We start from the raw sequence: 12,887 nt of genomic DNA, 5'->3' as shown, positions 1-12,887 counted from the left end.
TGGGGTTTGTGGGGAGTGGGTGCAGGCCAGCAGGGAACATAGTTCCACTACTTCTTTTCGTACACTTCGACCACTGGCTGCAGGGGTGCATCCGTGCAGAAGGACTGAAGAGATCTCAGTATTAAGGGCCATTTTAGTGCTCTTCTGCATCAGGTACTACAATGAGCTCCTTGAAAGAGGCACCGGGAACCACTATCCCTCCACTTGTATCACACAATTGCAGACTGAAGGCACAGAGGAGTGCAAAAGAGAATGTGTGAGCCTGACCCTGTCCACACTCGCAGGCTCCTTAACCTGAGCACAATAGTGGAAGAAATGGGGTTGGCGTTGTGTGTCTAAAGATCACTAGCAGCTTTGTGGCAGCAATGATAATATACACAAACATCACAGCTTTAGAGAGGTATTTACATGCCCTAGCACACGTATCAAAAATCACACTGAATTATAAAAAAAAAAACTATTTTAAAGAACCATCATTAAAAAAAAAAATGTAATTCTCTGGTCCCAACAGTCATATCATTCTGAACGCACCTTGGAAGACACCATTCCACGATACCCACCTAAGTGGCTGCCATTACATGAAGCCCTCATGGACAAATACTAATTTAAAATAGCATTTCAAAAGGCATTCAAAGCCATTTCGTGAGGCCCGCTGGATGGCAGCCATACCAAATGGGGCCATGGGGGGGGGGGTATTAAATCCATGGAGGGCCGCCACCTGATCGTGTGGCTTTGAAGATGGTCGCCTGGAACCATGTCATTCCAAGATGGACACCTGCAAGCACGCCATTTCAGGTTTGTCGCCACTTTCATACACGGCTGAGCAGATGTAGACGCTGTGACCACAGCTTTCCTTCTGCTGTCTCTGCAGGACCACAGTTACGAATGGGAGGCGGAGGAAGATGACACACCAAAAACCCTATCATTTTCCCGGCCCCGTCCAGTTCTTGAGACATCCTCCACAGATGACCTTGCACAGCAGATGGGACGGGCATTCAAGGGACGGTAGGCCCTTATTAGAGGGCAGCCTTCAGTGCAGATGACATCATGCGCCCACGAGTGGAGGCACCGGGATGAAGAAATGCCATGGGCAAGACGTCTGGCAAAGCATACCAAGTCGGACGATCCAATCGCTGTATGTGAGCAGCTGGGCCGGTCGTCTGTACAGAGCCCTGTCATTAGAGCATGAGGTGTATAGAAAATATGCACCGTCTGAGTTCTTTTTTAACCCGACCAGAACTGGCTGGCACCGGAGACTGTTTTTACCATGGCGGGGCTAATGCCGGCAGAGGGGCTTTCACCAGGGAAGTAGTAGTGACCGACACACTTGCAGGGAGGAGATGAGCGATGCCGACAGGACGTGGTGCTCTCAGAGGGATGGCAATAATAACTGTGGATACCATCACCAGGGTTGGGTCCCTGGCAGCAGGAGGGCATCCCTTGTGTGTAGATCAATTATACCAGATGGCACTCCCACCAGAGAGTACAGCACAGCCATGCAACAGTACAAGAACAGCAAAGTAAGAGCAAGTGTAAAACACCTGTAGCTAGTACCCAAGACTTACTTGTTGCCTCGGAAGAAGTAAGTCTTGCCATTGGGGAGCCAGTAGAGGGCTGCATCAATCCGGTCACTCGGCAGACCTCTCCCAAGCTCCTTCAGCGATTTCGGGTACCCAGGCTCCAGGTTGGCCTCGTCAAACACCCAATGCTTGTCCCCTGCGAGGCAGCAGAGAGAAGAAAAGCGATGAAATAAAGGCAAGTCATCCAGCCCATAACCCATGCCCAGGGTGGCATGCACTCTGCTCCGAGTCCATTCTCTTTGCTACACTTCATAAGCACAACTAATAAAACGGCATTTTATTCCTGGTGCCCATTTTGTACTGAAATCCAGGTCTAGACAGACACTCGCAATGCTTGATTAATGCTGTGGCTTGATGCCGACATTATGCCTTTCAAGAGGTTTTCAGTAATGTAATGGGAATGGCAGGGAGCACAACCATCATTATGACTCTTTGAAACGTTCAGCATCAGAGAGAGACTAGTGCTGCCACTTCCACTTCTTTTTTAATAAATATTTAAAATGTATAACATCTGGTGGTAACAATTGATATAACAATGCAAATATCCATCTAAGGCACAGATCAACCGCATACTACAGACATAACTGTATAAACTCCCCGGCAATAGTTCCACACTTGGATTTCATTTTTATAAAAACACAACACATCACAAGGTACACAATACAGTGTATTTGGGCACTTGCCATTTTGATGATCGTGATACTTTAGTTAAGTTCAATTATAGGATGGAAGATGATCCTTCGAAGTCAAAACAGCAAAAATAACCAAAACCGCAAGAAGGTGGGGAGGGATAATCATTCCTAGACGGCCAAATGGATTTAACAGTAATATTAACAGGAACGTTCTGTTGTACATGTTTTCTATTTTGGCGATTTTGACAACCATTATGGTGAATCCGAAATTATATGAACTGAGGAGCCCTATGAATGTCTGTGTTAATCACTAGGTCAATCTTACTAATTGTTTTTGGTTCCCAACAGTCCAACAACGTATGCGTTGCAAAGCTCAAAATTAGGATTGGGTAAGCAGGAGCTAAAAGCAGATCCTGGGCATCCAACATTAACCGGTGACCAGGAGCTTCTACTGGGGAACACGCATTCTGCAAATAGAACGTATGCAAACCTATAATTCTGACAATAATTGATTACCTCTTATGTTTTAAATGTCATATAGATGTGTCCTAGTGTGCATTTATATATTGTCCCAAATGCACAGTTAAATTCACATAGGTGTATTTGTTCTGTATTCATTGGCCTGGGGAGCCAAAAGTAGCTCCTGGTAGCTTTTGGTGTCTAGCTAACCAGGCTCTTCTAGGCAACAAGCAGGAGCTAAATAGCCCCTCAATTTCAAACCCTGCGTTGTGTGCCTGTGCTTTGGGTACAAACCCAGCATTGGTCAATATTGACTAAGCCCAATTTAGATATTCTTTGAGAAGTTTATTACAATCCAAAAATTATATTTTCTTGGGTAGGTTTCAAGTGAAGGTCCAATATACTGGAATGCAAAGCACTGCAAAGTTTTACCCTAGGTCCTGCCTACAGATATTGCTCCTCAGAGAATCATGTCCCTGCATTTTGAGGATTTACCAAGGCAGACTGTTTCCCGAGTCAACCGCCAACGCCGAGCTTTTCCAGACGCTGGATGCTAATAACCCCTCCTAGGGCTGTTTGCCAGGTGTAGCATCACAGTTGCTGCTCCCTTAAAAGGGAGTGAGTAAATAACCAGCCTTCAAAGGCAATCATATTGTCATTTTTGATATATTCAGAGATCCAGGTTTTCCAAGAGATGTTTTTTTAATAGTTCCATTTCCCCCCTCATAGAAGCTCTTATATGTGGAGAACACTTAACTTTGTTCAATTTGTGTGTTAACCACACCAGTCTTAACCCCCGCCGTGCCTTTCCTTTGCCATCCTAGTTCTTCTGTTGCGCTACCTCACTTGGAAGGGGTATCCCCCTCTACCACCCCATTTTCTGTCCCACTATCCCCACCAGACCGGCACTGCATCATTTCCCCATTCTCTTGGCAGTTTTCCACCACTGCGCACCCTCACTCTGAGAGACCCTCAACTTGCAGGATACATACCCTGCCTTTTTATCCATATTGCATTCACCATTGATCGGAAGACCCCCTACCCCCCGTATCTTGTATTGGACACACACCAGCCATTGCCCCCCAGCCCCAAGTCATTTCTTAACTTTTTGTCTGCAGTGAAGTGGAGGCACGACTTGCGGCTCAGCTGCCTACCATTTCGTCCTGCACCCTCTGTCACTCCTCCGGCCTCATTCTTTCCGACCCACTGCATTGCCCACCCCAAACGCGTTGTGTGCCTGGCATGCTGTTTAATGTCAGTACACGCGCTAATACATTGTGGTAAAGAGACTTGCAGCTTATATGCTGCATGGGAAGGATATACAAGTTCACCTATTATCTTCGGCCACATTCTCGAAAGCTCGGCCATTAGTTTAATGCTTTATGTTTGGTTGACGGTATTCAGCTAAGGTTGTACAAGATCTTTCCTCACCGATCCCAGGGAACCCAAAGCCCCATCCCTAATGCTTCTGGGTATTATGTGCCATGGTTTCCCTGGTCTCCTCTTTTTGCCCCACAGAAAGACTTTCAAATGCTTCATGTATTTTGTTTTGTATTCCTTTCCATATTCAGGAACAGGTACGTTCTACACGATACACAATGTTATGGGTAGTGTGCATAGGACTGCACCAACCATGCCCCATGTAGGCAGCTTCAGCTTTTCTCAATTACTACAACAGCCTTTAATATTAGCAAGAAAGGGATCAAGGTTGGTTCCCACTATTTTCTTCCAATCCGTTGCCAATCATATTTCAAGGTATTTGATGCCCTCTTTTGGCCAATTGTATTCCCAAATTGCAAATTTTCACCAAAGCAGGTTCGGGTGAGAGTAGACTTACTCTGTGGCCTGAAACACCCCATAATCTCAATTTCTCCATTAGTACATCAAATTGCTCTAGTCAAAATGGTTTAAAAGTTTGCCCATCGAAACAATGGGTCAGAGTCCACAGGAAGCTCTCGGTTCTAGTGAAATGGTTACAGTTAGCAAGTTCAGAGTAGCTGCAGTGAAGGCACTCTCTCCAGGCGGATGTCGACAATGGAAACCACAAGAGGCGAACCATCACAAGAGTCATCGCAGAAGAAGCCCCAGACAAAGACGAAGCAAATTAATTTCCGATGCAGACTACATCATTGTGGTGCCTGGGAGAAAGGTCTGCAGTTCAAGCCTCCAAGCCCTAACTATAAAGTAATCAATGAAGTATAGGAGACAAAAGAACCAAAGATGTCGGCAGGCAGTTGGATGCAAAGAACGGGGTCTAGGGTACAACAGTGCAGAGGGCAAATCCAACACTGGGTTTCAATAAGTTGAGGTTCCAGGCAGTAGGTCTTTAGGACTGTCCCTGGAGATAAAACAACTGGATTAGTGATGTAGACTCATTTGAAAGACCCCCACAGGATGGCCAGCAAGTCAGAAGATCCAGGAATAGCAGCAGAAATGGGTTCTCAGCAGAGTCTTTGGGACAAGTCAACCAAGGTTCCGGTCAGGAATTCGCACTCCAGGGGAGGATAATTGAGGACAGCTACAGAGGTTCAGCCTGATGACTCCCGCGATGGAGCAGCATTTGGAGACAGCAAAAATAATGCCATACAGTCTCCACCAGCACAACAGGGACTCAATCCTCTGAGTGGCTGATGCACACAGTCCATGAACTTCGGGGGGCACACAAAGGCTGCAGAGGAGGATCTGAATATGCCCTCTGGAACAAGAGAACATATTTTATTAATTAGGTTGCCTCAGGTTGGTAAGGAGTAGAGCAGAATCCTCAGGAGGACCAGGAGTCCAGGAAGATCTCCCAGCAGGATCTTCAGAATGGTCTCTTCTTCCCACTACCTCAGATGACTACCTGGAACTGCTCCTGGCGAATGGCTCAGGTTCTCTACCATACACACTGAAACAGCTTTACGGGACGCCAGCCCTTCAATCACAATCCATGCACCTTTCAAACAATTCTAACCCTGGCAATCAGCATAAGCTAGCCTCACTTCTGTTTCACAGGCACATATAAAGGGATGTGGGCTGAGGTGTCTGGTAGATCCTCGCCCAGCCCCAACAGGATGACACCCATTCAAAGAAGCCTTTGCAAAGTCAGAGCTCAAGTAGGAAAATGGCCAATGATGGCAGTTTCCACCATGAGACACCTACAAGAAATAAAAACACAATTGCTAGGCCCCAGGCCTTTAACCCTAGCCAGTCATTTTGCTCCTGCTCAGGGTGCAAAAGGCTTCCAAAGTGGAAAAATAGCTACACTGAGGTGAAGAATCTGAAAAGATCAAGAGGTGCAACCAGCTTGTAACACAAACGCTAGGTGAGCAAACTCACCGATGGGCAGCATATGTCTCCTTACAGTAAGCATAGGGCCCTGTACAGTATCCCTGCATTGTTAGCTTTATGTATATGTCCATCAAGGGCCTATAATGCCATGAAGGGTTTCCAATAAGATATTAAGCCACAAACCAAAGGCTTACACAGTAGCTCAGCTAGTAACATATCTACATAAAGTAAAATACATAGTGAAATAACAATGTATAATATAGTATTAATGGTTGGCAAATTGCAAAACGTTTGACATTTACTTTTCATAGGGCAGTGTGTAGTTTAGAATGAAAAAGGAATTTATTCCCAAATAGGACATTTGTTTTTAGTGTGAAGTTGAATACTACAATAAATCACGTTAGGCTGCGTTTCACTAATGTGTTTGTGTGGATTTTCTTGTTTCTTATCTGCAGTTTCAAAATCAGTTTTCCTGAAAAAGTAGTGTTTTCACTGCTGCCCTTTGAAGTGTGATGCGAGGAAAAAGTAATTTGATGTGTTTGTAGTTCATTGCTATGTTCAGTTAACAATGTACAAGAATGGAAAACTATGGAGAATTGATTACATGGGGTGATTTGATTATTTCCAGTGATTTAAATGGTCAGTAACCAAGTAGCCCATTTAACCAGCTTGAAAATGTAGGCCTCCCACTGGTCGACATCTTCAATACAAAGGGAATTAATTCATTTCAGTGATATATTGAAAATAATTCAGAGTTATGGTTCACCCTGTGAATTAGGAGTTTAGAAACCATTGCTGTTTGGGCGACACACACACACGCACACGCACCCCCTCCCCCCCACAGTTTACAGATTTGTCAACAGCGTGTTGGGTTCAAGAACACTCCTAAATTGTAGAAAGGAAACCCACGGTCCTTTGGATCCGAGTTACACTGGTGATAGGAACATGCATTAATCTGTTTTGATATCAAAGGTTTATGGAAAAGTTATTGAATCGACTGAAGAGATAGCACGACAAACAGGAGAGTTGACGCCTCATCCCAAACTGTGATACCTTTGAAGAAGACAAATTTGCCATCTTTGCGTTCATAGGCAGCATTAATGTTGCTGGGAAGTCCTTGCCAGAACTGGCCAATTGGAAGAGGGTAGCCATCCAACACGCGGTTATCTCGTACCCTCCAAAACCAGCGTTCCTGCGGGGAAACAAATGGGTTCCTGGTTTAGTCATTAATTCAACCCAAACTGTCCTTTACCAATCTCCTTAAATATTCATATTGCTACTCCTCTCCTTTTCACCTACCAGAAATGACCTTCTCGCCCTGGCGTTAGGCCCGCACATCAAGCCCTGCAAGGCTGCCATTTACTGGGTTAGCACGCCAATCGGGTGCCTAGGTCTGCAGTAGAACCACTGGTACAGTACCTTCAGCTTTCTATGGTGAATATTTACTCCGGATTATATGAAACTAAACTATAACTTAACTATAAGGAAAACTGAATTAAGCAACAGAAGTGCTGAATCCTGTGAGAAAAACTAAACAAATGTTAGCATTGCATTTGTGAAGCCAATTAGCATTGGCAAAGAATAAGGCGGGAGAAATGTGGGAGGATCTACTTTTGATTGGACACCTTTGGGACCTTCTGGAGGGAATTTAAAAGAAAACGCCTTTGCCCTTCCCTCATAGCAGGAGATAATCCCTGATGCAAACTCAGGGACATAACATTACAGTTGGGAAAGTCCCCTCGCTGGAATCTCACAGAATGACAGCTTCAAACGGAGCCCAAAAGCATACAGACCTTCCGTACATCCCAAAATCTAGCCTGTAAAAACCACCACCTGCCCAAAATGGTAATCATCCGAAAAGCAGGTGCACAAAGTGCGAAGCACTGTTTTTTTTTGTGTTCCTCGGAATGACTCTTGGTGCATCCCATAAAGGGGAAGAAATGGAATCTAACGGATTGTCCCTGAAAAGGAGTCTGGCTAGAAAGAAAAATAAGACCATCTAATGGATTCCTTTGAGCCCAGTAATACAGTCTGTCCCTCCTGAACACTTGAAGAGAAAAGTCTACACTGCTTTTCTAGGGGTGTACAAAGAGCTCTGGTATGCAAAGTTCTGGATTGCTGTGTTCTTTAAATGCATGGTGTTGCAGACACTGAAGAGGCAGAGGGCACCCCATCCCCCACTAAGCGACAGATGCATTAGAATTGACTCCCAGCACCCCCCGTTCCTGCACATTACACAAAATTGGGAAATGTTTTTCAAGTAACCCTCACCTTGAACACAAACATCTCGCCCCGTAGCACAGCAATGGTGTCAAAGTTTCCTTCACATATGTTCGGCCCAAACGTGGGAATATGGGGATCTCGTGTTCTTGGCTTAGTTGTTGTGGTTCTCTTGGGGGGCCTGGTTGGGACATTACCTCCATGTCCTAAGGAAGAAAAGAAAAATAAGACGGTGTATTCAACGATCTCTGGCCCAACCACAAAACAACTGTTTGCTTCTTTATTCTTGTAATACCACTTTATGCCTCTTTCTATCATTACCACTCCATGCTGTAAATGATACAATATTCAATACAGATAACATGGTGAGCATACCACTCTGCCATTGAAGTGTCATTTTAGCCTGGAGCTAGGTACACGGGTGGAAGTGTGTACCGTTAACACGTGCACTAGGTTAGATGTTATGTGAAGAGGCTAGAGATGTGGTATATGTTGTTGCATAAGTACACATTGTGCCATTCTACTTGCGAACAATCAACATACATTTAAATATTAGCAATGTCTCATCTGATAATTTAGGGGTGTGGCAAGACAATCACTCCAAAAGCCAAATTGAGGATCTAAAGAAGTTGCCGTCGCCAGGACCAATCCCACCCATATTGAACATGCTGAATGCCGGTGTTCTTACTGTTCTAGGTCCTGTTCTCAACACATCCATACACTATTGCTCCCAAACAATCACTCATGCAGCTCGCCAAATCTAAAATGAATCAAATAGTCACCCACCCATCATCCCAGCAACCCAAAAAGAAAACTCGCCCATTGAAAAAACCTCCAAACCAACCACTCGCCTGTTACTCCAATGACCCTCCCACAGGCACATACTCATTCAGCATTCAAATACTGAACCATGCACCCATCTATCTACATATATCAACCCAAACCTACACATCACTCTACCCATCTACTAACCAAATCTAGCCAAAGTACTCTGCACATCCATCAATCATCTACCAAAGCCATTCACTCATCCACTTATTAAACCCATCCATTCCATCACCCACCAATAACCTCAATCAATATACAAAAATCCACCATTCACCACCCATCCTGTGCCATCCCACCACATATTCAACAACTCCACACCATCCAAACACTCAACCAAATACATGTCCGCCTATACCACAAACACATATCCATCCACCCTACCCACTTGCAAACCAACCCCAATGTTTACCCACTGAGCCCTCATGATATAAACGCTTAAAAGAGAAGTCCCACTGTGAATGATCGTGCTCTGCTATTCCCTTATATGACTCACTACCCCGCACCTGACCTTTTGCCCCCATCCGTGGTTGGTATACTCACCACTTCCATACAGCTGCTGGATGCCACGGCGGTCATCATCTGGCAGCTCAAAGTTCTGTGTCTCCATCCACTGATAGAATGGGGCCATGATGGCAGATGGGTCATTGGAATGCTCCAGCCCCAGAGCATGCCCCAGTTCATGCACGGCCACCAGGAAAATGTCATTACCTTGGGGAGAAGAATTAGAAAAAAAGATAACCATTGGTGGTCTAGAAGACATGGCATAGCATGTGCGCAATTCAGAGCAGTGGAAAGGTTGAAGCAAAAGTCTTCTCCGAGATGGATATACACTAGTGGTCATCTAGTTCCAGATGTCCGGGAGCTTCGGGTGGGGCGATTAGGGAAGGATTTGGTGACAGGGTGGAAACCGTGTTGAACATGAAATTAGCACTGCAGCATTACGAGGAGGGGAAAGTGTTTTACTCAAGTGGGTTCTGCGTGAAAAAGGTTTGGAAACCACTGCACTAGTAGGACATGCTGAATGAGGACCATTGGTCCAACTAAACCTCAGACAGAGTGATTGCCTGCTGGTGAAGAGAAAGGATATCATATGGCTGAAATACGTTCTCCAATCCATTCTGCCACCTAGCTACTAACAAGACCTCATTTGCACATAAAACAATCTTGTTCGTTATTCTAGAAAAAGTGAGCCGGTGCAGTTATATTCATATCAAGACTCTTTTTCTGATACTCTTCAGTTTGCAAGGTCCCCACACCCCTGTCGTCCTATTTGCAAAAATTGGTTAACTGGCAGATACTTCATGGACAGGGTCCCTAGAGACCAAAAAGTAGAATTGTAGTATTCTGAAGCAATGCCCAGCGGTAGAAGGAGCAATAAAGACCTGCCTCTGTAGAGATTGAGCCCCGAGGTACCGATGAGGTGGAGGAGGGGGCAGCTGCAACGGAACTTCTGTGACTGCCTGGTTGGCAGCCGAGTGAGGAAGGGGTTGTTCTTCTCCCTTGGCATGTGATGGCTGGGAGGTGGTATACTGCAGATTGTCTTACAGCACCCAGGGAGGCACGGACCTTGGCCTCCCATGCTCTCAGAAAATGGGCAACAGACTAGGGAGTCCTACTTTAAGGCAAATGCAACATATGGATACAAGTCAAGGGAATCCTAGAAAGAATCCTCCGGGCCTAGACCAAAGGGAGGAAATAAATGCAAGCCAGGTGCAAGGAACCCCAATCCATCAGCAGTGAAACAAAGATGCAAGTTGAGGACACAATGAGACAGTGCATTGCAGCTCTTTCTGACTAATAAAGCAAGCATTGGCAAAGTCAAAAGTTTTGGCTTTTTTTGTGGACATGGGATAGGCATTTGCCAGGCACTGCCATGATGGTACTACCTAGACATAAGATGCAGAAAGTACCTGGGCATATTATAGCAGTGTCCAGAAAATATCTAAAAGCGTACACAAACAATAAAAGTTGGCCTTGCTAGTGCCAGTTTTTAACAGGACTTGAGTGCATGGAACAAGATACACAAAATGCTTAAAGTAGCAAAAAGGCACACTTCGATATGATCTGTGTTGAGAAGTAATTTTCATTACACCATTAACACATTACAGCCACAATTAAGCGATGTGCTCTCAGAAGGCTCCTAGAATGGCAATTTCATTCACAATGCAGGTAAGAGTTCCATTAGTGGAAAAGGCCCCTATTGGCGGCTACGACATGTAAAGTTGGGAGAAGCTTAGCTTGCACTGCAACTGGCCAGCGCATGCAGGGGAATATTGAAATGAGCCCTAGGATGACCCTATATAGGGACTGGGTCTGCATGGAATGTTGGGATTCTTGGTGATACAGCTTATTAAACTTCACAGATGGTAATCACAATGATTTTTTATTTATATAGTGTTTTTGTCAAAGCACAGTACACAGAACATTTACATACAATTATCACCCAACCGAAGTTGGCACTCATTTTGTGGACTTGGAAGGATGTAAGGCTGAGTGATGAAAGCTGGTTAGGTCAAGATGCAAGTGCTGGGAAATGGCTGTATGGAGTGAGTGTATAGATGAAGCACAGATTGCTTCAAATAGCTTTCCTTCGTATCGGGGTCATTTGTTTTCAGGTGTCGCATTCTTCGACTAACACTTCCTTCCCCCTGCTTACCTAGAGGGAAGGTTTTTGGGCCTTTGGTGCCCCTTACTGTATGGGAGACCATTACTGTGTATCCTTTTGTGCCACTGAAGCCTTTATTGCAGAGACAAATCTGTGGTGAAGTCATCCAGACCGTTTCAAATATATTTTTGAAAGAAATATTTCTCTGCATGTAGGTATTCATGTACATTAAACATGCATTTTTAGATCTTCAGAACAGGCAGTTAGTAGCAGTTTCTTCCTGCGGCACTATGTGCATTACTGGTCCAAACATATCCATGGAGCTGTGCGGTCCGATTTTTTTGTTGGGAGTAATTTAACTCCCGTATTTATGTTGTGGGTGTATTGGACTATTTTGGAAGGCCCATAGACCCCTTCCCTGTAGGTCTGGGCCTCCTGTTTGAGATCTACCTTACTCGATTAGGCAGTGTGGCAAGTCGGAAAGTGGTCACAGACTCTCAGAGGACATTATATACTTTGGTTTATTCAAATGAAAAATAGAACGCCTAACTTCCCTAGGTCTATGGGTGGTCCCAGCCTATTTTAATAACTAAGGTTCTCGGTCAGTTTTGAATGTCCAAAAAGAAACAAGTCAGTTGTTTAAAGACAGCCTAACTGACCATAGCACTGAGAGAACTAACTTAGCAGGATAAGGACTCTTCTGCGGAGGGTACTGATAGTATTAGTCTTTAGTATCCAATTTCCAGATAGTCTCTTTTATTAGTCTCTGTAATTCCTTTGACAGGGTGTTGCAATTCCTTTCTTCACTGTAGTTTCCTTTTGGCTCTCTTGGTTGGACTAAACTTTTGGTCATAAAACTGCGTGTATCCCTCTGAGGGAATATGGTTTATATCGCTCTGGTTTGTATCTGGTAATTGCCTGTAGGTTCTGAGCCCTCTCTCCCTTTCTCCTTCAGAGTATTTTGTTCTGGTTCAGGATAGCACTTTGTTTTCCCCTTTTCCCAGGTTATTGGGCCCCAATGGTTCTCTCTCTCTTTTTGTCCAGTTTCTCCTTAAGGTTTTCCTTGACTTGTGATATTAGTTTCTACTTATTTGTGTGGTTAACTCGGTTTCATGTCTTCTACTGCGACGAACTCTGGGGGATAACGATTTTCTCTTGAGTTACACTCTTGGTGTTTATTTGTTATCAGTTAAATATATTTCATATTGTCTACTGTGATGAGGTGGCTATGTACTACAATAATTCTCTTTCTTATACTGGAACGAGTTAGTTGTATAAAATTGTTTCATTGGA

The 12,887-nt window shown here is 44.5% G+C and overlaps 1 protein-coding gene across 1 annotated transcript in view; it reads right to left on the bottom strand.

The window, feature by feature from the left end:
- The window catches only part of MMP14 (matrix metallopeptidase 14), a 102,765-nt gene that overhangs the window by 8,137 nt on the left and 81,741 nt on the right, over window positions 1-12,887 (bottom strand). Inside the window, exons 5-8 of the mRNA XM_069633860.1 lie at window positions 9,530-9,697; window positions 8,213-8,367; window positions 6,995-7,133; window positions 1,566-1,716 (exon numbers count right to left, since the gene is read on the bottom strand). Of these exons, the coding sequence (XP_069489961.1) occupies window positions 1,566-1,716; window positions 6,995-7,133; window positions 8,213-8,367; window positions 9,530-9,697 (613 nt within the window). The remainder of the gene's footprint in view (window positions 1-1,565; window positions 1,717-6,994; window positions 7,134-8,212; window positions 8,368-9,529; window positions 9,698-12,887) is intronic.

Source organism: Ambystoma mexicanum, chromosome 13 (genome assembly GCF_040938575.1).
Source record: "Ambystoma mexicanum isolate Mex_15411 chromosome 13, UKY_AmexF1_1, whole genome shotgun sequence".
Classification (NCBI taxonomy): domain Eukaryota; kingdom Metazoa; phylum Chordata; class Amphibia; order Caudata; family Ambystomatidae; genus Ambystoma; species Ambystoma mexicanum.
The sequence above is the reverse complement of the archived record's forward strand: the minus strand, read 5'-3'. Positions and strand labels throughout refer to the sequence as shown.